Source organism: Venturia canescens, chromosome 10 (assembly GCF_019457755.1).
Source record: "Venturia canescens isolate UGA chromosome 10, ASM1945775v1, whole genome shotgun sequence".
NCBI classification, from domain to species: domain Eukaryota; kingdom Metazoa; phylum Arthropoda; class Insecta; order Hymenoptera; family Ichneumonidae; genus Venturia; species Venturia canescens.
Genome location: NC_057430.1, coordinates 10,745,274 through 10,771,419, shown reverse-complemented (window position 1 = coordinate 10,771,419; position 26,146 = coordinate 10,745,274). Strand labels below are relative to the sequence as shown.

The following is a 26,146-nucleotide window of genomic DNA, read 5'->3' as shown; positions in this document are numbered from 1 at the left end:
CACAAATGGCTACGGTCTGACCTACGTTGAGTGGTCAGTCGTGTGAAGTTGAGTCGTGGACCAAATATTGGGAAGAAAACTGTCGGAATGATTTTCGGCTCCTTGCTGATGAAGCAACGTAAGGACGCGGAAGGTCTTACCTGTTGAAGGGTCCAGCGTCGAAACGGCTGGAGATAGAGCAATAATGCATAGGACCGATCTTGTAGAGCGTTCAATTTTCTAAAAAAAAGTATTAGAAAAGATTCTTCTAAGTTCAGTAGTTTGCTGCCAAAGTAGCATTCCGTCTGGAACAGTCGGGATGCGAGATTCCCTTTTCTCTAATTCGTTCGTTATTCCTGCTGCCCCCTTACAAAGAACAATTATTTTCTCCAACGCTATTCATCCCTTTTCTTCCCGTGACAAAGATCTGAGGGGGCTCTTCGCTCGAGGGCAACATCCAGGTGAGTTCTGCTCCCATCGCCAGAAGCTTTAATTCACAGCACAACGGTACTGCATAGCCATTCCTTCGGCCATTTGATCAGCTTCTTCGGGAATGGGATCAAGAATCATTTTCGCCGGATCGTGACAGCGTGTAAAGAGAATAATTTTCGGAATGGGACGATTGTCAAACGTTCCAATTTATTAAAACCTCAAGGAAAAATATTTGTTTGTCTCTCGCAATGGTTAGCAGTTGAAAATAATCGAAGTCGGTTTACAACAGGAAATTTCTCAGCCTGTGGAATGGTAATTTTTCTGTAAGAAGACAGTTTCCAGGATGAATGTCCCATAGGTGCACTCGTAAGTGTGGGTTACGTTGTATGAGGCCTTCTGGCGCTGATTTATAGATACACAGGTAGAAAAGCAGCGTGGTTTACTATCTATCTTGCTCGTCCCTCGTCCCTTTTTTCCTTCTACTTTGCTTGCTAGTTTCTTGTCCTCCGTAAATGATCGCGCTTACTCCGTGCTATTCTTCAGCTCCTTCTTTTTTCTTTGCCTCTCTATCTCTGCACTTTTGCGTCCCGCAGCGCGGCCAAGATCCTTGTACAATCTACGCTACGATGTGGCACCGAAGAGGGCGCGGCTGTTGGACGCGCTTCACTGTGCGCGGACATTGTCAAGTGGATGGTACATCGGAGAACCAGCATCCATGATTACAATCAACTTGTTATTTTTAATTATTGCGTTTTACGCCTCGATTTTATAAAATATCTCAAGTGTGTATCAAAACTTTGGAAAAAAATAAGGTTGGAAAAACTCGGTCGGAACGATTTTCGGAGTTCATTATTTTAGATTTTGACAATTTTAATTTATATTTTGTCAGACTATTTTTCTAGACACGGCTGCATAAATTTTCGCATTTTATAAAATCAAACTGCGACATTCGAAGGTACCAGGGGCATTGGGGGTGCGCTTCACTCAATGCCCAAGGCAATTGTGACAACCCTGGATGTCGAGGAGCGCGGTTATCGGTCGGGCCACTCTCCGGCATCCCCTTTTTCACTTTTTTATCATCTTTTCTGAGAATCTTCCGAACGGGTGACAGCTAAAATAGATATAAAAATCGTGTTTTAAGGTATTTTGATAAAAATTTTGACGCAGATGAATCTGCGTCGTGTTTTCGGTCTTCGTAAGTAAAAATCCATCGACATGCGCTACCAACGAGAAAGGCTTGAACGTTTTTTTGTACGTTTCCCTCCTTTTTATTTTCTGCCACTCACTTTATAAGTGCACCTGTCCATCTCCGATGCTCGTGATTATATCGGCGATTCACAATCAGGAAGCCGGTATAAGATGACATTTAACAGATGTAAAATGATATAATGCAAGTCTGGTTTCTACTCGTGGCAGGTTGATATATATTAAGGAGGGCAAAAGTGCCCAGAGTTATTCTCCGAGGAGGACACTCAGGCCCGAGGCTCGAGGGTCCTCGCATCACGGAGCCTTGCGAAGAGGCGACTCCGAAAATGCAAATTCGAAATGTCTCGAAATTTTTTTCTCTTCAATCTTTATTCCCTCTTTGTGTCCTCCCTTCGCCCCGAGTCAACGACCAAAATCTGCACCGTAATTCCGCTCCTCGCTCTTCGAGCCAATGCATCGACGAACATATTTATTCAAACAACGTTTTTTCGCCTCGGGAGAACGACACACCATCAGAACGAGACCGATCAAACTCAGCAATGCAGCAAATGGAAACAGAAAGAGACCGAAAGAACGAGGGAGAATGAGCGAGCGAGAGAAACGGAGAGAGAGAGAGAGAGAATTGGAGGCACTCGTTTTATGAAAATATTCCACGAGTTATTAATGACGGGTGTGCATCGAAAAAGCGAAGGAAAATATGAAAAAAATTATATTATACAAGCTCATTTCTCATTCAAAATAAATCCTCTACAATTTTCGCTACGATTTTCATATCGAACTTTGTAATATAAATAAGCCGATGGCGTACTTCACGTATTTCTCATTTGTTGGGTTTTCAACTTTTGCAAAGATCACTGAATTACAGGAAACTACGATTGCTTCCAGCCTCAGAGTATCGAGTGCAGTTACCATTATAACGAGTTCCGACATATTTGCACTTCAATGGCTCAGTTCATCGAAGCTTCATATTTTATCTACGAATGAAGTTGTTGCCATGGAAGAGTATAATAATTTCGTTCGTTTGCCATCCAGAATGAACCGCACCAGCGATTTGTTCTTCCATCATAATAATATTTACACAAGAAGATGATTGAATGCGTTCTCGCGGTTAGTGCTTCTGGTCCGCGCGTCGGTCCATCCTCGCAGCGAAGTATCTTTAAAAGTGACTCGTTAAATCCTCTAATTGAAGATCGCGGCGCGGCGGTTAACGACGGCAACTTGCGATATAGACAGATATTCGCGTCGCGATTATTAGCGAGCTCAATATTATACACACTTGAAAAAGTCACGAGAGATCTTCGCGGAGTCCCTGGCGGTGGGAGAGTTGGACGAAGAGAACGGGAGGATGCGAGGTGCGATGATCGAACACATGCATTAAGCTGCGCTCGTATATTTATGTCATAATTGAGTGGCCTCGTGGTAGCTGAAACGCTTTTTCCTTAACAGAAAATATGATGGAGTAATGCCCTTAAGAATTCTAAACGAAGCTCAACTGGTCGAGGGACGATCATGAAACGAGCAATTCCATTTCAAAAGTTTCGTAAACTCGTTAAAGCGAAGGGGAAATCCACATTATTTATCATTGAAACTAAAAATCACAATGAAAAATTATGAAATTTCCGTGATAAAGGAAATGATGTTGAATTACTTGTCACAAGATTCGTGTTTGAATAAATATTACCTGGTCGTGAATAACAAATTTATTTTACTTATGTCAATTAACTAATATTCAAACAAAAAAAGTATCGTTCCCTTCGTAAAACTAAGAATATTGGCAATGGAAGGGCAGCGAGAGCTGTGGCTGAAGAGAAGGTGATGAGAGAGTGGAAACAAGGCTGTAAAAAACGTGTATCATTAACTATGAAATAAAATATTTATCTTATCCAATCCTAAAAATAATATAGAGGCGTGTTCAATTCAAATACCCTATAAAATGAAAAATGATAAAATGATAAAAAAAATACCCTAAAAATAAAAGTGAATAACGAATAAAATGTAAATGATAGTTTAAGGTCTCATGATAACGATAAGCGCAGTTCCAGGGCTTCTTACGCGGTAAAATTTTCAATTATTTCATTTACAATTTTGAGTTTTTAACACGGTACCCTATGGGAGAACTCACAATAATATTAATTGTGAAAAATTGTACGGTGTTCGAGCTTCGGAAAAGTTCGTGAAGAAAATTTATCCCAGATTCCGTTTCTTTAAAAAAAAAAAAAAAAAAAAAAACATTACCTTACGGAGCTCTTAAGAAAGAAAAGACGAAAAAACTTGAGTTTTTGACGTGTCGAAAGCGGATGCCAATCATTACGTTGGACTGCTGGTAAGAGCTGATTGAACTTCACGCAAATTCGGGAATCGCGGGAATTTCATCAAATTTATTTTTCAGACTGACTCACGTGCTTTCATTCGTCTACTAGCTTCGCTTTTTTCAAACGAATTGACCATTCCTTTTTCTCGGTGGCATTACACCGATATAAACTTTCTTTCGCACAATAAAAATGTTGCCCAGGTTATGTGTATTCGAAGTGTCACCGGTACCGACTCAATCATTAATTAGTCAAGACGAAGTATACATTTTATCTTTAACGATATTTTTAAAGCATTTTATTACATTTTTATGATAAAAATATTCTCAATGCAAGTGTTTATTAATTTTATTAATAATTTAGACTTAAAATGAATCATCATAAAGTAGTTGCAAACTTGACTAGTCATGGAACGGCCGAACTACTTTAAATATATTTATTATCGAGAGTCTCCATCTGTAGTTTTACTAACTAACTTTTTCAAACGACTCAGAAGCTTCCTTTCTATTCTAATCCTAAATGAAATTATTCCATTTGGTTTAAAATGACAGCAAGTAGACCGAGTTCCGTTTTGTGCCGTTACACATGTCACTGCGCGCGAGAGCAGCAATCAGAATAAGTGTCGCGGATGTTATAACGGCAGATCCGCAAAGCAGGACGAGGATGTTGCACGCATCCGAGAGAGTCTCAATATTTGTGAGGCTCCGAGTCAATGAAAAAAAGGGAAATAAGCACAAAAAACAGAAAAATTAAGAGAAGAAATAAGAGAGTCGTGATACGTATGCTGCATGAGGATTTGTTGGATGCTCGTCGCGCGTGCCGACCGGTTTGGCCTGCCGCCGATCCGCTCCGACGTTCTAACGCACACCATGATATTAAATTTATTGACGCGGTATGGCCGTGCGGACTGCATCATCCCGTCGTGTGCATCTTCTTCTTCTTCCTCCTCCTTTCCTTCTGCTTCGTCTTGTGCGATGATGCGAGGGGATCTTTATACAGTTTATACACTTTTTTCGCCTCGTCACGTTCTCCGATCATTCGAGTGATTTTCGAGCGAAGAATTTCGCACTCAATTCACGCGGAGGCGCGTGGGGCTCTTGTAACAAGGAGTTTTTCGTCGTCGAGAGAGTTTCGAGCACCAGACTTTCGTTTTCAACGTTTTTCTTGTCACTTTTGTTATTCGTGACTCACAACATTTTTTGAAGCAGCTCATTTTTGTTTCAGTATTTTCACGACGAGTTTCTTTGGTTGTCGCGTGCACTCAATTGCCGGAATTAGGACGAATTTATTGGCTCTTCGACGAACGTTTTTGTAGAATTAATTTCAGTTTTTCCAAAGTTTTTCCCCGAAAACAGATTTACGGGTTTTCAAAATCCATTGTATTTGGATTTTTGAAGAATTTTTCAAGTGAAATTATACAAATTTTCAAACTCTGCTCATTACAGTTGAATAAAAATGGTTTGAAAAATTCGTCTGAAATTTTGGAACGTCGAAAGTATATGTCGAGCCCACTTTTCGTCTGGAAAGCGTAAAATTTTCTTCAAGTCATGCGCGTTTTTATGAGTTCGCCCTTCCGACTCGAGCATCCCTCGTGGGAAAGTTTCGACTCTTCGTATCTTTTTTTTTTCAGTTTGGAAATGGATCGTGAGCGAACGGGGTCCCGTAATTCCTCCCGGCTCTCTCCCCTCTCGTCGATCTTTCTTTCAGTTTCAGCTCAAAAATGTGTGCAATGTGATTTATCGATGGAGGGAGGAAAAACACGGCTGTGATCCTTCCGATGCCGCACGAGTGGATATAGAAACGCACGAACATGATGCGAGAAAAATATTGGTCAAACACCTCAGAGCGGAGTGTACCACCAACGACGTAATTCCGTTTAATTATAACGATTTTTTTTCGAAAATAAAAACGATTTCGGACAATAAAATCTCGATAAATTGACCGAATGTACGCGAAATTTCAATCGTAATATAAAATACCATTTTTTTGAAGAATTTCGAAATGAACTTCGTTCATCCGGAGAGGATTCAATTCGTAAAAATGAAAGATCTATTAATTAAATTAAGGGGAATATCAGTGTGAAAATAAAGAGCTTCGTAAAGGAGCTTCTGTATGGTCCAGGGAGTGACATCATTCAATTTATCCTCTCGAAACTTTAAGGCCTTAGGCCACTCTAGAGGCCGAAAAAAATAGGCTTTTTGGAAATTTTTTTTCAGAAATACTACGAATTAAATCGAGATAACAGAAACGTAATTTATTATTCATATCAGTGACTGCTTACAATAATTTTTTTGAAACGATTTAGTGCAAAATGGCGACTGTGCAGCGTTTTTGCGATGGCTCAACTTTTCAAGTTGGCCGGACTCATAACTCAGGCAATTTTCAACCGATTAACTTGAAATTTTCAAAATATCTTGAAAAATACATTGTCTATGGAAGTACGTAGGATTTTTTTTTTATATTGCGTAGTTCATTCGTTATTAACAATTATCTGACAATTCTTCAGTTCTCAAGTTTCTCAAGATCTTCACTGTCCACCTTAGAAGGGCGCCATTTGGCCAAAAATCAATATATCGCAAAAATCCTACGTACTTTCATAGACAATGTATTTTTCAAGATATTTTCAAAATTTCAAGTTAATCGGTTGAAAATTGCCTGAGTTATGAGTCCGGCCAGCTTGAAAAGTTGAGCCATCGCAAAAACGCTGCACAGCCGCCATTTTGCACTAAATCGTGTCAAAAAAATTATTGTAAGCAGTCACTGATATGAATAATAAAATCACGTTTCTGTTATCTTGATTTAATTTGTGTTATTTCTGAAAAAAAATTTCCAAAAAGCCTATTTTTTTTCGGCCTCTAGAGTGGCCTAAGGCCTTAAACGCGTTTTTCTCGAAACCGTGTTTTTGGACCTGGTTGACAGCATGACTCTGTCAAGTTTTGTCCAGTCGACTTCATTAAAAAAGGATTTTCTTCAGAAAACTTATCGCTATCGTCGCATCGTAGAGTTTTTTTTAATTGTTTACTTTTTTTATTAAAAATTTAATGCAAAATTTTTGTCTAAAGTTCGATTTTTCTTAAACGGCCGTCATTTTTTTTCTAATCAAAATTTTCAAATTTCCTACGATGCTGCGACAGCTATACTATTATAATTTAATAATCTTTTTGAAATTTTGATTTCAGATGCTTGCTGTAGCGCTTATGCTGTCAACCGTCAGGGAGTCTTTTTTTGAGACGCCATTTTGCGACCGCTCCCCTGCTTAATAAAGCGTATTCTTCAATAATTAATACACAAAATTTCAAGTAATTTGATCGAGCCGTTTAAAAAAAAAATCCCAAAAAATGCCTCATTTTTCAGCCTGTCACACTGATATTCCCCTTAATGGGTTTTTATCCAGAATTTACTCGGCGAATGAAAGCGAAATTTCAATCACATTTGCATTTGCTTCACAGCCTGATTACTCATCGTATAACGATGCACTAATGAAACACCTTAAATATGAAATCACGACGATACTTGCATCAACTCTGTAATACTCGAATAATTTATTAAATTAATAATACGAAAAAAGCATGGTCGATAAAACATGAAACATCGCGAAATTGAATGGACATTTCCATCTTGAATTTCACTGCTTTCATGTCTCTATTTCCCTACGGTCTATATTCTAACCCATTCGCAATTGTTTATGGCCCCACGAGATCGTGTGACGTAAATCTTGCCGGCGTGCTCTCCTCACTGATGGTACTATTTTGCGACATCGCGTTCCTTGCTTTCTTGTGCAACCGAGAGCGCACCGACTTCGCTGTGTGCGCTTGCTTTCCTTATGGCAATTTCTCAGTGGATGCAAATGTATGTTTCTCCTCGTTATATCACGTGCTTTTATGTGCTCATCTATGAGAATGCAGATATAACGTTAGTTCCCGTATGTGCCAGGATAAGTGCACAGCTTTATTTATGCACGAAATGCCTCCCTCCATTCCCGAGGATTTATTTGTACGAGTGTTCGTAAGCCATGAATTTGGAGGCTGCACAGGCGAGCTCTGCAAGTATCATTTTAATTGCCAGCGACCTCAGTTTCTTCCTCTTCATTATTTTCTTCATTAATTTCGCCCACGAAATTTGCCGGGTGTGTTCACCAAGTTGACACACAATTTGAGCGGGAAATTAGGATTCGAATTTTTTTCATATCCAAATTTTGAGCTCTTTTCGACTCTCCGCTAAATTGTACCTTCACTGTTTCTCGTTTCGCAGGGACCAATGGAATCATCGACTCAACTAAAATTTTGCTGCATCAACGAACCCTGGCGAACGAATCGCATTTGTCGATTAGAATAATCTCTTATTTATTCGACGATGTTTTTGTCGGAAATATTAATGAACAAATGATTGAGTTAAACGATCCAACGAATCTCAATAGTTCGGTGAATCAGCGAATTTATTTTCCCAGTGGAACAGCCGCTTTTCTAAGCATCCTGGAGGCCGGTTCGCACAGAAAAAAGTGTGATTTGTCGACATCGTCTCGCCCGAATCATAGGCTTGGTTTCGCATTCGCAATAAGCATGAAGTTATGAGTATGTATTTATATAGGTGCATACGATCTTTAGGACATATTTATGCGGCGTGTCAGAACTCATCGTAAATCTCGCATGCCCTCGAGTGGTCGCTCATTCCGGTGCTCTTTAGTTTCGATTTCGTCGTACAAAAGTTTAGAACAAATGTGCAACGCGCTTCTCTGAACGATGCGCGCAATAACTTCGATTCTCATCGATCCGTTTAGAAAAAAAACAAAATCTAAAAGGACCGAAAGTTTTGTGCGAGGAAAGCGAAATTTTGAGATTTTCGTTACTCCGCGTGTCCGGAGAGTATAAAACGATCGTAAAATCATCCGATTCGACAAACTTTTGTTTATTATTTAAACGAAAAACCGTGACTAATTATTCGCACCAAACCGCTTCAGAGCTTCCGAAAACGTATTAATGAAAGACGAATAAAAATGCCGAAACGCGCGGCACTCTGACGCTCCAATTTCCGATCGAAAATAACGGCAACTCGCTCGAAATATTGGCCGGCAGGTTTTCGGTCCCCTTGACTTTTTTCCACGGCCCGAGGTACGGTGAATTATTCGCAGGGGCTTCGAGGAGGCCCCGGACGCGGGAGCTGCTTTAAATATACATTTTAATCGCTATCGCAACAAGTACATTATAATAACTGCTGTGTAAACGTGGAATGGAACGAGCGTGTACGATTATATCCAAAAACGTACAATACGTTTGAAAAGCTACGGAGAAGAAAAACGCGATTCAACATATTCGAAGCGTCGTTGAGCGATAAACATTGACTAATTTAAATATTTCCCACGTTATCTCATCGCCGGAGAACCGATCACAGCTGTTAATGCAAGTTAACGCAGCTGTTAATGCAAGTACAGAATTTGATATCCGTACGAGTCTAGGCGAACGTAAAAGTATTTGCTCGCGTACAACGCGACGGGATCGGCAGGTAGAAGCCAAACGGACGCAACCAGGCTCAACTCTGGGCTGCACATTCGTCCCTTCCTGCCCTTCTGCTTGTTAGAAAGTAACTCATGTGTTCGTACGTCCACGAAAGATATGCGCGAAGCCACGTGTCCGACATGCAAAAATACGAAAGCGACGTAAATCTCTCGTGCCTAGTGGCGTTACATTGCCACATATCCCCTCAGAAATTCTCTCCTGTGTACATAATATGCTTGTGCACGTAGCCATTATAGAATTTCGTAGTATGTATTGAAAATTTACCGCGCGATGTTTCGATACATCGGTGCGTGTGCTCCTTAATTTGAATGGGGACTGTCGATGCTTCTCGAGCGAGCAGGAAACGAAGTGCAGGAATGCGAGTCCCAAGATTTATTGTCGAGAAGCCCAAGTTTCGAGATCGAAGCAAAAATTGTGACGAACGCGAAAATCTGGTATTGAGGCATTTAGTTGCTCGGGAGTCGAATGTTTTTTGAGGAGATGGGAAAAAAAAAATTATTTTTCTAATTTTTTCTAATGTAGATGGTTATTGCAGCGAAGTTCTGTGTGATACTTCGATGAAGCGATTGATTAACTGGATGATCGATTCTGATCTGGTGTAATTTTAAGGCCTTGTATACACTTGCAGAGGGCGAAAAAACGGGATTTTCTTGATTTTTTTTTCGACAAGAAAATAAATGTTTATCGAAAAACTGTGATCGAATATCATTAGTACGTATGGTCATGTACTTTTACGATTTTTTTCATCGAAAAGTTTCTCAAAATGGAGGAACTCCAGGTGTATTTCAGTAGCACCTTTTTTTGAGCATCAGTTCTGGTGGACGTGATAACTAAAAAACTGTTAATCCGATCTACACCAAATTTATACCACTTATTTATTATAATAATAGCTTGGGCCTGGACGAAGGATTTGCAAAAATGTTGATTTAAAAAAAAGTGGCGACAGTTTTAACAAAAAAATCGTGTTTTGAGGTGCTGGATTCTCAGTTTTTTCGTCACAATTTTTGTTTTCCCACAAAATACGAAATCCTCCGTCCACGGTCTTGCTATTATTACAATAAATAAGTGGTATAAATATCGTATGGATCGGATAAATAGTTTTTTAGTAATCGTGTCCACGGCAAAGGCTATTTTTCAAAAAGACGAATTTGAGATAATCGCGTTTATACCCACAGCCACGAATCTAACGCTCCAATCTTTATGAAATTTCCATGCATTGTACTTGAAGTCTAATAAAGAAATTTCGCTTTTTCCTCCATATCACAAGTGTATAAAAGGCCTCAAGTGTCTGCAAAAATGTTGCTTTATGCATCGTACGTTTTTCAATGATGTAACACGCGAATGAAGGTATCTCGAATGTGGGGAACATCGCGTCGTAGATATTGAGACAGAAAATCCGAAGGAGTGTAACAGTATGGAGTGTTTGCTGGTTTCATTGCAAGCTGGTATGGGATATTACGAGTGCGAGGATTGATGTATGGAATACAAGGCAGGCGAAGCTATCTATCTACCTGCCCGACGGTCCATGTAACACCCTCCCTTCCTCTTCCTCCCCATTTATCTCGTGTTTATGGACTCTAGTCTCTCCTTCTTTCTCTGTGTCTCTGTTTCTCTGCGATTCGGTGGTGTGACCGTTTCTTTCTCGCTCCGTGCGAGTTGGCTGTTTTGGCCTCTCGGTCGTTTTCCCTCATCGCGCGGTGTGTGTGCTTGTAACACTCTCTCGATTTCCTCGCAGCGAGAGAGCAGGGAGCGAGGAGAAGGCACTCCCGACACGCGCCAATGCATGTCTTGCTCCATTTCATCCTCGACACGCTATTTCCCACCACTTAAAGCCACCTACTTACTCACGAGACGGAAATTCTGACCGATAGTCCGAGAATATAAGAAGAAAAACTGAGTGACAAAGAGGGAGAAAGAAGGAAAGAGAAAGGAGCGAGAAAAACACGATTGGTCCGTGATCTTACATCGACCCCCCCGCCCCTACCTTAATCCTTGCTGGACACATCTCGTGCACATAAAAACCTAGAAACCTACTCCGAAATCGAGAAAAGCGGTCTTCGTTTCAGCTGCTAACAAATCGCGTATCATCGGAGCCACTTCGACCAACTTTGCCATGTTGATCTCGTCGAAGTCATTCCAATCAAGTCAAAACAAGGAGAATCACACGAAACTGTTTTTTCCTCCTAAAACCAAAGTCCTGAGCCCTCTGGCGAGTTCAGACTTTCAGATTTTTAAGGACTCTTTCAACCTGGCGATTCTGAAACACCGCGCGATGATTCCCCCGGAGTGCCGGATTCGTTGCGATCCAGGCAACAAATTTTCTAGCTTTTTCATCAAATGAAAATGACCTTTATAATTATCTGACGTTTGCAGGCAACGTGATAAAACCATATGAGAGTTGCGTGTTTATGATGCTTCGCTCGAACAGCACACACACACACACACACACGCGCGCGCGCGCATGTGTGTGTTCTGACAAGCCGCACACAGGAAAAGCTGGTCCGCTCTCAATGGTGCGCGTTGGGAAGAGCTGCAGGAGAGAGGAACAGGCGTTTCCGTTGATTTGGGTCGGGTCGGGTAGATTCGTTAAGCGAAACAAAATATTTGCCGGAAAATTTGGCCCCCGGTTAAGGTGCCAATACCGTCTATACATCGCTGGGCTTATACATATATACACGTGGATGGATGTACAGAGTTTGGCGATAGCGAAAACGAGATCGCGTTCTATTCGGTTCATGAATAATTTCGGTCGACTGGAGACTTGTTGGCCCGAAGCCTGCTCGAGCAAAGGCTCTTCGGGCGATCTGTTCTAATTACGGGCAGAGCTGCAGAGCTCGTCCGACTTGCCCACGGCTAAAAAGCTCCGGGCTACGCGTCCTCTCCCTCCCTCTCTCTCTTTCTCGCTGCTTTATGCCCGCACTTCCCGTTGCCAACCTTCACCATGATTCCTCATTCTCTATATACTCGGTACTTCCATCTGCCCTTGGTTCAACAAAGTCTCGAGCCTCGGGCACCACCCGAACGCGGAGACGAAGAAATAAACCTATAGCCGAGCCGCTATGTGATGCCACGATCTGTATATACACGCGGGAACGATTGTTGTACATAGAAATTCCATACGTTCGTGATTTTCATCGTGGCTGTGACGATCCATCGAATGCTTCGGTTGCGCGAACCACTGCACGCTTTACCTGACGAACCAAAGAGTTTTCGATACCTCGATGTTGTTAATCGACTGAGGATTTTCGAGCCTGGAACTCAGCGATGGTTAAAGTGAGTTTGTTACGCATTGGCAAGTCCCTCCCCGCATCAGTTTACTGACGTAGCACGTCTGAATGTCACAGACGATATACCACCACGACAAAACATGACACATCAAAAAATCGCCCACACAAAATCTCACGCGATCAAAAATAACTGAGACTAAATATCACACGTCGCACAAAGTGTGCTTCTTTTTTTTACTGAGTTTGTTTTCTGGCTTCGAGATGAATCGTTCAAAATTCTTTACCTCGACCAAAATAATTTAGTGGTGATGCACCGTCTGCTGTGACATTTGTCCGCGATATTTTGTTGTTTCCTCGTTCGTGAAACAAAATTCCAAGGAGACATTGCACATTTTATGCGGAGACGTTGCATCAGGCTTTCTGCATCTGCGATTCGCCGAGTAAAAGGTTATTAAAATGTTGGATCGTGCAACGTTGACGATTCAGTGAGCACATCTTGAATAACTGGAATCACTTGGGTGCAATAATTCACATGCACGTGAGCCGTTTTAATCAATATCGCAAGATTTGTTGATTGGATGATTTTATGATTCGTCGAGTACAATCTGGTGGTCGCGGTGCTCCAGGCCTAAAAATAAAGATTCGAGTAGTCTATACAGACCTTGGATGCGTTTGTGTTCGTGTACGGATGTTGGTCGGTGCTGCAACGTCTTTGTGCTCGACGGGAAAAAATTGTGTCGCTGTTGTGGCCTGGCTCCTCTGCACAGACCCTTTTTCACTCCTCATGAATAATTTCGGTACGATATACGGCCGAGAAAACGAAAGAGCTCGAGAGAGGGAAAGGCCGAACGGAGCGGCGAGGAAACGAGAGAGAAATACTGGTACACTGGCATCGCCCTCAGGGCTCAATGTGCTCCAGGCTCTCGGTGCTAATTACGGCAACTGCGCAGAGAGGATAGCGCTTTTTAGCCACTGGCGTTCACCTCCGGGCGCTTTTCCACCAAGCTCTCCCCCAACTCTCTCTCTCTCTCGCTTCCTTTCCGCTCGACGTCGTGTTCTCCATTTCATGTACCATTTTCCCTTCTTCCTTTCCAGCCATTCTCCACGACCCCTGAAGAGGAATGGAGGAAAAACCTCCGTCCTCTTTTTCTCGTTCCCGATTCAACAAACTCGTCTACCTCTGCGCCTCTCTCTCTCTCTCGCTCCCTTCTCATTCTGCGCTTCCGTTCCACACCTCCGCCTTCTCCCTGTCGCTTCATCTCTGCCATCATCTCTTTGCAGGATGTACCTGCACGGAACGTACTACGCGGATGTTGCTTGCCAAGCTTCTCCCTCCTTCCGTTATCCGGCCGAGTCGAAAAAATGTGTTTTCACCTTGTAAAAATCCATTAGTGGCCTTTTGTTAATGACGCTCTTCCCAACTTTCCTTAAATCTTTATTATTCACCGGTGCCGAAAAATTCCTGGGAAATGTGAGCCGACTGGGTCTTAAGAGAGACTTCGAAGGGGAAATGAGAAAGGCCCGCATTTGCGATGTTTCTTTCATCGATTATTCGAGGATTGAAAAAAATGCTTCTTTTCTCAGGATAATTAAAAGACTATTTTTACCCACTGTTTACGGATTTATGTTTACATTTCACGCTTTTATTTATCTCGGTCAAGAATGTAAAATCGTTTCTGAGAGGAAAAATCTTGGACGGCAGCTTCCAAATGAAAAACAATTGAATGTTTCGTTGAAAGAATTAATCGCGACAGCCTCCGGAATCATTTGAATCCGATTTCAAGCGTACCCAGACTTTTTGTGTGCCACGAATATCAGAGGCGGAGCTTAAAAACATTGTCATAATTATCGAGCGTATAAAGAGTCCCAAACAGGACCGCGCGCTTAGGCCTCGTAGAATCTACGATCGCGTTTCCGCTTGCCCATATTTCCTTGTTTTTCCTCTTGGATCTCAGCAACTTGTAATTATCCGAGATAAAAGGCACGAGGATATGCCTCGCTCCGCAGCTAGCAGGAAAGTTAAACAGCTCACAGAAGTGTTTACTTCTAATACCAGCGAAACTAGAACATTTTCTTCTCGCTCTGATTTCATGGATCACCGATTTGCTTCGGTGCTCGCTATAAGAGCGTTTAAAACGCGGAGAGAAGTTTCGTTGCTGCTATTCCTCGCTACTGGGAAACCAACGGCGAATCAACGGGTTTGTAAACACGTGCGAAACCTTCTTTTTACAAAAGGGAGGGACAAGAGTCGAGGAATTTCCATCGGTTTTGAGTCGTTCAGGGCAGTCGATTTTTTTGTTTCTTTTTAACGAAGCTGAAGTTTGCAACGTTGGAGTTCAACGAAATGAACGAAAAAAATATTTATAATTCATTATTTTTTTATTTAACGAATTATTGATGTGGCTTGAAAAATTACGAATTGGAAATTCGGCAGGGAACAAAATTGGAGATTTACTGGAACTATTTGAGAGTTTTTTAAGATCATTTCGTTGGAGTCCAACGTTGGAAACTTCAGCGTCATTTTTTTTAACTGTTTTTTTTTTTTTTTTTTTTCATCCATTTCAAATGATATTAATCGTTATTTTTTCATTCCTATATCCGCAAGGCTTTTAGGAATAAATCCTAAAAATATTGAGTTTAAATGAGAATTGACAGTGTTTGCAGTCGTAGAAAACAAAGTCTGAAGATCTGTGCACTCGTCGAGGGATGTTTCACTTGATTTTGTGTAGTGCAGTGCAACTCGATTCTCGTTGGGGCTTTTGGATTTTGCGTGAAAGTTGGGAAATTCACACAGGAGAGTTGTTTTCGTGTGCGTGGATGAAAGAGCGTGAAAGTCGTTGGATAAATCGTTGAATGGTAATTTATATCGCGTCATATTCTCGTCGTACGAACGTGAGTTTCGATCTAACGTATTTTCAATTGAAAATCGTCGAGGTGTGTCGCGAAACAATGGAATATTAATGTGCCAGCGCTTTGATCAGCAATCAGAAGATTGCAATTGTGATGAGAAAATCGATGGAATATACGGCGCGATATTAAACGCAAGAATTTTGTGATTAAAATCGCGTGAACTTTCCCAAGTATTTGACGCGACGCATTTGGTGAGAATTTTTCAAAAATTCTCTCAGGCTATACTTGAACTTTACTAGATCAATTAAATATTCGTTGAAGCGAGTTTCGACCTTGAATCTTTCCAAACGGTGGCCATGATCTATTGCTCTGAGATTGACAGGAATATGAGCCCGTTTAAAAATGGAAAAAACCGAATCGATCTTTAGGAAAGTCAAACACAAATTCGTTACAATGAACGAGTTTGTTTTAAAAATCGAAATTATCGTATTTTTCATCGTTTTTTCGAAAACTCCATTTTTTCAAAGATACTTCATGCCCGAAACGATTTCCTTAAGGAAGTCTTGAAATTTACACAAAGTTCAAATCGACTGACACCCATATCGAATTTTAAACTGTTCGGCTTATTGGTTATTGAGATAAACGTATTTAAATGTGAAGAAAAATACACAAGAGTATAGTGACTGTACATGAAAAATCGTTTATCTTTCCATATAACGAATGAACGTTTCTTACAAATTTTATGAAAAAGTACACAATAACAATGAAGTATATAATGAAGGTTTGGAAAAAAATTCGAGGAGATCGTCTTACTAGTAATAAAAATATATATTACGTTGAAGATTGAACGAAATTGGTAATGAGCACTCGTGCAACCTCAAATTTGCTTATTTCGGCATTTTGTTTTCTCTTGGCTTGGCTCATTCCTGTCATAGCCTTCTGTCTTTTTATTAATACTTATTTCTTAAGGAGGGTGGCCAGCGACGATACAATGTTGCCATGCTAAACCATGTTAAATATACATTAAAAATTTCAAAATGATAAGAATTTTATGAAATTTGGTGAACATATTCTTTAATGCCAAATTTGACAATATAATTTTTTAAGATTTCTCTTCTGTGCAGTTATCGAGTAATTGATCACTAAAGTTCACGTGTATAAGCATAGCGTTTCCATATATATAGGTATACATTCCGGGCATAAGAAATCTGCGATAACTAAGCAGAAGAAAATTTCGAATCGCACTCGATGTTGAAGAACATTATCACCAAATTTCATCAATTTCTTATGATTTTGACGAATGTAGCCACCCTCCTTAATCCATTTTCATTGTGTTTTCCCTTTGCGATCTCTAATGCCTTTATTTACATAAAAAACCACAGTATTTTCGCCAGGGACGAATGAAATTTGGGGTACGGCCAGTGATGGAGCCCCGATTAATAAATGGCTTGTAGTTTCATTCGCCAAAAGATAAGTTGAACAAATGTATTTACAATTTCGAATGAATAACTCCGACATTAATTTAAAGTGATTATATCTTTAATTAGGAAGTAAAAATCGACCCAATTTGACACCCATAAAATACGATCCTTCGGGCATGATCTACCTTAAATAAAAATATGTAAACAGGCACGAAAACATGACCAAAAACACGCTTTTCTGTGTCCGCGTAACGAGATCCTGTATATCCTGACGATAAGAAAACAACGTAGATCGTTCGCGAACGTCAGGTCATAACTCACCTGACGATTTTCACGCTTTTATATTTATCTGCACAGACGTGCTTGCACACATGCATAAGAGTGTTCTTACAATTGAATAAAGGACTGTGGGAGTTGACAGGCCGAAGGTACGACGACCACGAGGAGATGCAGCACAAGCGGTGTGCATTTTTTTGTAGTCGCTAACCAAGGCGCTGGAGCAACCACGTAATAAATCTCTGACTAACCAAGTCAGGCACGTGGCGCGGTTTCGCTAATTATTCTTTCACCTTTGTAATGCCTGAACTACTGTCCACAATATTATTCTCGTAGTATGTAATTACGTTTCTCGACAAAATGACTCCTGTTTCTTCACCCTCCGTAGAAGAGGATGGAGCGTTGTTTTTAAGGCGGTAATCAATAACTCGGAAGTGCAAAGCTATCGAATAAAAAGTGCCGATGTTTAGAAATTTTGTTTTCGTCCATAAAATTTCCACTGACGCGTTAGTGAGATAACTGGCAGACTTTCTGGTTAGCCGTCGTCGTCCTGGCAAAATCATCGGTTTTTAAAGCTCACAAATTTCGTCGTTTACCATCGAGCTCCGCAGAAGTTTTGCCAAAACTCGATCATGGCAAAATCGCTCGGTTTATCGCTGGAAAGACTCACCGTTTTTGACACGCGGGCTCCAGGTTGACGATCTTACGTAGATCAACGGGGGTAGAAGAAAATCCAGATATGGTGAAGCTGTTGAGTAAAAATTTCGTCAAAAATACCGGTTTCCGGCTTCCTCCAGATTTTATTTTCCTCGCAAGCAGTCAAACACTGGATCAAAGTTGGGCAAAGATTCGCGATACGAAAAACGTTGAAAATTGAGGAATTTTCAGTCGGGTTTTTCAGTCAATCAATTTTATTCTTTTATCATCAATCGCAACACACAGCTTCAGTTCTCTCGAGCGTAAAAACCATCGAATCGATCGCTGGCAATTGATCGTGCGGACTGCGAACGCACGTGGGTTGACGAACTTCGAACACGTGGCTCCGATAAGCACACGATCCGCGCACCACGAACGTCTTGCGGCCACTGAGCTCCCCACGATGTTTCTATGGCCAATACGCGTCGCGCACCTCGCCAGCCCTCTCTCCGTCACACTTCGAGTTTTCGTTCGCTCTTTCCCTCTCTTCCTTCTCTCGTTCCCTTTCTCTCTCTCTCTCTCTCTCTCTCTCTCTCTCTCTCTCTCTCTCTCTCTCTCTCTCTCTCTCTTTCTCAATTCGCAAGTGGTGCAAGTTTCGAATTCTTTAGTTTGTTACTCCGATACTCCGACTGGACATTCAAACCAGCTTTTTCATCAGATTTACAATAGCATTTCAGAAAAGCTGAATATAAATTTATGGAAAATTAGTAAGCCGAGAGCGAATTCATCGGATTGGCAATTCGTCAAGTACATTTTTTTCTTCAATCTCCACTTTTAACCCTTGGTGTGCACACCTTCACAGCGAGACATTTCGTGCACATGGGGTCACTTTGACCCCAGGTCATTTTTGACATCGAATATCTCGGTAACTATGCGCTTTTCGGAATAAAAGGTTTAGTCACTTTTTGCAGTGAATTTATCCAACTTTAAGGCTGCAAAGTCGGATTTTGAAAAAAATCTTTTTTCATTGTTCAAAAACGTGCTCAAAGTTGATAGTGCCCGTAAAAAGCACTTTTTCGGTTAAATCTCTCGTAAAAAATTAAATTTTGAGTTTTGAAAAAAATCCTTACAGAGTTTTACAGACAAGGGTCCATGCTTTAAGGGAAAAATATTCCACTTTGCAACCGTTCCAAAAAGTGTATTTATTTTAGAGTATGAAGTGGCTATGTGAGAAAAAAATATTGGGGTCAGCCTGACCCCAGATGCACACTAAGGGTTAAATGTCGCAAATAAAGTTATTCGATCCATTTCGCAAAATTTCGACAAAACTTGAGAGAAATGCGGCTAGAAAGTCGGCAAACACTTGTGGCAGTATCGTCGTTTCAAGGACTTCGAAATAACGTTTAATTTGACGAGTTTCCTATCCGAATTTCTACTTTTTAGAAAGTTCGAAGAATATCGCGGATCGTCGCATTGTCCGTAGCAACAGAAAAGGCGTTTCGATCCTCGATTAAAAACCTGTCAAAAACCTGATTTTTTAAAGAAATTCATTTACCTTTAATAATTCAATTCATTAATAACTACTGAACAACTATTGAAAGAATGTCCAATTCGAAGAATTTTCGAGAAATCGAGTCGAGCAAAACGATATCGACAAAGTGTCAAATATGGCTTGAATTCCAAGCTGTTATTTCGACAGGACGGATGAACGTTGTTTTTTTTTTCTAATGAATTTAGCCCCACAATGCTCGTGTTTCAAGAACCAATCGAAATCGCGGAAAAGCGATGACAATGCGAAGAGCTAATTCACGCGTCACAACCTTACTTTATAAAAAGGGATGGTCCCAAAACGTGGGTCTTGATCCGAGGAGGCGAGTGATCGGACCGAGCAAGCGACGACTGTCGTTTCGAGTGGAAGAATATACGACAGGAGTAATCGGAATAAATAAGAATAAGCACGGGGCTTCGAGAGGAAGATGAGAGCTGAGGAGAAGAAAAGGGAAAAGAAGAGGAGGAAGGAGACGAATAAGAAGATAAGGGCCCGGGGTACCGTCGTAAAGTACAAGCAAGTTCTGTTGGTACTCCGCCGATACAGAGCACTGGCCATGGGGCATCGAGAATAATGGGGCACGTTTGTGGGAGAGGACGAGAAGAAGAAGAGAGAAGAGAGAGAGAGGGAGCTCTGCTCTGGGGGGCGAGCTCCAATACAGAGGGAGAGGCCATCAAAGATCCAATCCCTTGGACTCTCCGTTCCTTATTTTTCTCTGCGCCGCGTTCTCCTTCGCTCGCTCGTTTCCTGCTCTGCGTTCGTCCTTTATTTCTCACTCGATTTTCCCACTCGCTCTCGGCCCTGCTTCCCCCCTTTTGGTTTCGGTGTCCCTGTCGCACATCCGAGATAGAGGTGGTAAGCGCCCCCGAGGGTTAAAACGGCCACGGCCGACAACATCGTTTCGAGAGTGCCTCGGGCGCACTTGGCCAAACCGATGAAGAAAGGGACGAGGAGTGCGCCCACCGCTTCCCGGCGGCTTCGGGAACACCGCCTCGCATACGTAAGCGGCCCAACTTCGTCAGGGATAAAGTGACATGTGTGCATGCATCCGCACCACGTTTATATCCTGCGCGACGTCGGTTCGTCTTCGTCCTGGGACTCCGTTCTATTTCCACTTCGCTTCGAGGCTGCTATTGGTCTGGGCTGCGTGGAGCGTTCGCTTGGAACGACGAATTCGTGAGCTCAGAGATGAATTCGAGGTTTTTCGTATGTGTACGGAAATTCACAAAAGCTCCGGAATCCTGGGAACATCGGAGCAGGAAAATCTTCCGGATCGAATCGCCCGCGCATTGCTGGTCATTCCGTAATCGCTGCCCTCAATTTACGGAGCCTCGTCGCAGGGGCTTGATTCAATGTCAACGAGGATGCGGAGTCGAGATTTTGGTCCATTTCTTCAACTCCGATAGAAGCGAGTAACAATGAGTGTTCAAGTATCAGAGGCGTCCAGCCTCTCGTTCGCCAACGTTATATAACCTTCCAAGCTGAAATTCGACCCGAGGCATTTTCCCTTTGCTCGGCCATAACGAGGCTGTGTCCAAGAGTTTCGCCCTCTGGGCTCCACATATATTTTAGGGCGAGGAGCTTCCCTCGCTGCTCTTTATTCGTACTTGTGCATAATGTACATACAACGCAGGGCTGCTTGCTGGTGTGCATGTATATCATTACGTTGAAAAACTGAAGGTTCGAGTGAGGCCAGCAGAGAGCGAGGCATCCCGCACTGTGTTGGAAGAGTCGCGAATGAGAAGTCTTTGAAGTTCTGCGTTGACCAGCATCCCTCGGAAGGGCGATGTTGTCTTTGGCCCCCAGGCCTGAGAATCCTTATTTTTGTCTCATTCGTTTCTGTCGATTTCGAGAGACAATATTTTCGAGAATAAAGGTTACGAGGTATGCAGTGGGAAAGTAAAAAGGAGGCAAAAGACAGGAACACGAAGAGTCTCATTGCACCGGCTGCTTCGTATACGACTTACATACGCCATTGAATTTTATCTGATCACGAATCCCATGCAGCAAGAAAAGAAAGAAGCTGCATGCATCTTGCAAATCCTCTTTCCTATCACTACGATCACCTCGTTTACTATACGTGTGCGTTCTGTCTAACTGGCTTTCATGTCGGCTGTCTCTGCTCGGACTTTAACGAGCCTCTGCATGCCAATAAAATCCCTGCATCAGAAAAACACACGGGAAAGGGAGACAGATCGACAGAGATTCGTTACATACGTGAAATGTTTCGTAAGCTCAAATCCACTTTAACGATATGTTCCACCTCGGTGGGTAGCTGCTCGTATGAACTCGCGCATTTTTCCAATAATTCCTTGCTGATTCCGGTCGCTTTGGGAGCACTGGAAAGTCTTTGTTTTTCCTGCTGGGTTTCTTATTTTTAACTTCTTTTCAACTCCATTCGATCATTTTAATTGTGCATGCTTTCGTATTGTGGGTCAGGCAAAAAATCGAGCGTTTTTTTTTCTCTTTTTTGGGAAAGTAGAAAATATTTTTACTCCACAGCTTTGGATTGCCTCATTTCATGAAGTTAGCCCTCTCCCGACACTTAATACTCGATCCACGGCGTACCCATTCAATCGAGAGCCTTTGTCCCCTCGTCAAATCTTGTTCTTGCGAAACAAACTGCCCCAATATGGTGGAGGAGCGCTTACATTGTTTAACACGAGGGGGCTCTTCTCTTTCTCACCCCAGCGCACCAACTATTTATCTCCTGTTCATCACGATCCCAGCAGCCTTAATTAACAGCTATCGCTGCTTCGCTTCTCGTATACACGCGAGAGACTGACAGTCTTTCGATCTCCGGTATCCCATATGGTCGATTTCGTGCTGAGAATGAAATTTCGACTCGATGATTTTCGACAGAGACGAAATTGAGCTGGAAAATTCGTTAGCGATCTTCGAATCGATTTTAACGGCTTATTTATTCTAATTTCAATTTCAAGACAAAAATGGGAAAGAATTCGTCGAAAATTGGGTTGCTATTTTGGGATAAAATTCACATATCGCTGGACAAGAAATCGATATAGTAGTTTAAACAGCAATTTGAACGATAACACGTCGAACGAAATAATTTTTTTTATCTTTATTTTTTTTTTGAAACTATTGGAGTTTTGGACGATTTTTAAATTGATATTTACCTGAGAATTCGTATCGATAGTTTGAGTTTAAAAATGTTTTTAATAAAACAGCTTTCTAGGTCGTTTTCGAATGGAATTTTTTATGGAAACGTGTAAACACACTGTGAATCGTTATATCGTACTATTTCGAGAATATTGACGGATGATGGTTTCGTTTCTCACAATATCCCGGATCTTGTTACGATGGAGTTAAGGAGGGGTGCAGTAATTGCATACCTATTCGATGTAAATCGAGGTTTTCCGCTTCCTGCGTCCACTTTCTTTCTTTACACTCTTTCGTTCCAACACTCGAACCTCCATTTCGGTGATTTCGATCTTCACAATTAAATAATGCTGAACAGCAAACTTTCGCAACCATTAACATTATTTGCACGTAAAAAAAACGGTTTTTTCTGACACGAAGGAAGTCTATGAGAACGAAACAGTCGAATAATAAGACCGGAGTGATGGAAATGAATTAAACCAATTACGGAATTCAGCAAACACTCCAGCCCAAGAATTAAGGGGGTCCTGCTTTAAATAGTCAAAAAATCGACTTTTGGGAATGTTTTAGGATGGATCGAAATAACTTATCATAGCGAACTCTTCGGTATACTTCCAAGGATATTTCAAAAGTACGAAAACGTTTTTTTAATGTGAGAAATATTAATTTGAACTTGGTTTATGCGCAAGGTCTGACCGTCGAAATTTCTCAGCTATGTACAATCTGGAGATTATAATTATCGTCTGCAACGAAAATTCCAATTTTTTTTCCAAAAACCTGAAAAAATTGAGAAATTCTATATTTACAGCACGTTGAAGTGCTATTTTTCTTCTTCAGAAGCATTTTTGTTCAAACTCGCCAAAAATATAGAATTTCGCAATATTTCCAGGTTTTTATAGGTTCGTGTGGAAGGAAAATGTACGAAAATGTTTTTGCACTTTTTAAATATCCTTGAAACTACATCGAAAAGTTCGTTATTCCGTCTATCCTAAAAACGTTCCCGAAAACAATAGATTTTTTTGCATTACTGAAGCAGGACCCTCTTAAAACTTTGATCGAAAAAGTGCGGAATCTCCGAGTGTTGTTTTTTCAATAAAATTTCAATGAAATCTTCTCGTGCCCATTTTTCTTCTTTATCAAATCTCCCGTCGAAAACTAATACTTGATAAATTCTCCATCGTAAGGCGCAAAACTTGCTTCGGTTAGCAGGCAAACTCCTGCACTTTGGTCCCCAGTTTTTTCACCTCGTTAGAGACGGTCCTTGCCACTTTTCGTTGAATGATATTATAACCCATGAGATTTATTACTTACGGAACTAATAACAGAAATAATAGCAATAATAACGGCGATATACGCAACACTTGAGAATTCCAACGCTTTCTCTGTGGTAAATTTGTTCAGGCTGCTTCTCACTTGACCCGTAGTGGGTGTACGTTTAACCTTTTTCATGTGGAGCATATTTATGGGCAATTCCGCACACGGGGTCGATCACGTTGCAAGGCATCGGTCAAATGTACTGACGGTGGATCGAGAGAAGCGATCTGCGCGAAAAATTACGGCGACGCTTTTCGAAGGCTTTTCGTCGCACTGGTCTCGGGAGTCACTCGAAAAATCCTTCGAATTTTCTTTCCGTTAATTCACAACTTTCAAAAGTTGGAACGAGGGCGGGGAGCTGAGTTATCATAAATCGTGGTTTGGTGGAACGAAATTTCGTTTAGTTTTCAAAACGAGTCGAGCATTTTCCCCAAAATCCAGGAATGCCAGGAATGTGTAAATTTTGACAAGAACTCGAGCGCGCATGCGCGCGACGAAGGCGCAGCAGAATCTCATATATAATATAAGAATCCGTAAAAGCAGATCGGAGGGCTGCACATGTAAGAAAAGAGAAAATAAATAAAAGATCGGCGCGTCTTGTGCGCTCGTGTAGTCCAGCAAGAGCTCGGAATAACGCTCCGCGATCGGCTCGGGCACCCACGCAAGCGAATGTAAATTACCGGAGGCTGTGAATCATTTTGAGAAGAGACCGCACTCGCTCTCGCTCGGCTGAGGATATATCCCGAGAGCCTTAAGGCCTCTCTTTCCCGTGCGCTCTTACATAAGAGGCACACACTCACACACGTACGTGAGTAGATGGATGCGCGTGTGTTTGCATGCACATATAAACGCATGCAGCTCTCTAGTGTAGCTATATTTGTAGTTGTTCGGCTGACTCGTGTTCGTTCGATCTCCTGCGGTATGTTTCTTCCTTTCTTCGTTTCTACTTCGCTCTCTCTCGCTCTCACTGCGTTTCGTGGACCCGTCGACGGAGTCTATGTGCCTGAGAAACGCAGGCAGATCCCATAGATGGCCGTGGGACGCGCTCCAGGCCGAAACTCCCACCTTGTACACGATTCCCCTTGCGTCTGTATAGACGTATATGATCTTTGAGAGAGAGCTCGATAATGCTTATTAGGTATTTCAACCGAGATTCTCTATTTCTTCCTCATCCTCTTGATCTTTCGCGCTTCAAAACTCTCCGTTGTTAGTCTCCCTCGAAGGATAGTTCCTTGGGAAAATATATGGGGGAAGATTTACAGGGAGATATATTGGTGGGCCCAGGAAATCCTTTGAGATTTATTCCGTTTTCATTAGACGGTAATGCAGCGTGGCAATGAATCTTTCCGCGTGAAAAATCGCGTTTGTGTACGCCGGGGATGATCGCGAGGCGTTTTGGAACTCGGGCGAGGTGAATCTTCTGGTTCTGGCGCGCGGTCGAGGAACTTCGTTATATGCGAAAAATCGAAATACGTTCGCAGGGTAATCGGCCTCAAATTCAGCCAAAGTTTTCCTCCGCCGCGTTTTCGTGAGTCCGTTTCTCGCTCGCGGAGCGTATTTTTCTTCTGTCTCCGCAGGATTATGCGCCCAGCGTAAAGTCTACTTATAGACAAAAGGCTCCCCGGGGCGGCTCGTGAAATCGTGCTCGAAGCTCCGCTCTCATGTTGTCTTAAATCGTTCAGCATACACGCGTGGACCTATAGATATAGACGTTTCGCTTTGGCTGCTGCCACACTTCAATCCTTATGTACAAGACACATAAATATAAACATGTGTATTGTGGCAACTATGATCTAGCCGGAGCGGAGGTAGTACATGGCCCAGGGCTCGCGGGGGCGTTCGCCGGCCCAGGCAGTTCCGTGGAGCACGCTGAGGCTGTACGACCGCGGAAGGATATCGTACCGCTCGCTTTAGAGCGCGCGTTTTGCATCTCTGAGCGGTGCACGTACGTGTGTGCGCTCAGGCATATGTGCACGTGAGAGAGAGAGAGAGAGAGAGAGAGAGCACGCGGAGAGTGCATTATGGGACGTGAAGTGAGAGAATGAGAGATAGTGAGAAAGAGAGAAGCCTCGGAGCGCTTGCTCTCTCGGTGGTGTTCCAAAGAGATATCCACATGCACACAGGGAAAAGAGGGACGGACAAGCATGGGAGAAGGAGAAAGACGTGACGCGACGACGTGGATGGTGCAGGACAAGACGATGACGAGAGCAAGACCGAAAGGAGGAAGGGAAGAAAGAAACTAAGCGTGGTATAAACGCGCGGAGACAAAGTGAGAGAAAGAAGGCAGAATAAGGAGAAGCGAGATGAAATTGCG

The 26,146-nt window shown here is 42.0% G+C and overlaps 1 protein-coding gene across 3 annotated transcripts in view; it reads right to left on the bottom strand.

The window, feature by feature from the left end:
* The window catches only part of twz (BTB/POZ domain-containing protein twz), a 31,677-nt gene extending 13,391 nt beyond the window's left edge, over window positions 1–18,286 (bottom strand). For 2 of the 3 annotated variants that reach the window (XM_043430586.1, XM_043430585.1), the window contains exon 1: window positions 17,884–18,286. Coding sequence is in view for 1 of the 3 variants with exons in the window: in XM_043430584.1 (XP_043286519.1) it covers window positions 13,328–13,452 (125 nt within the window). In the remaining 2 variants the exon portion in view is untranslated. Of the gene's footprint in view, window positions 1–13,327; window positions 13,504–17,883 lie in introns of those variants that run through there. The other variant, XM_043430584.1, reaches the window with a different exon arrangement.
* Window positions 18,287–26,146: the final 7,860 nt, after the last annotated feature.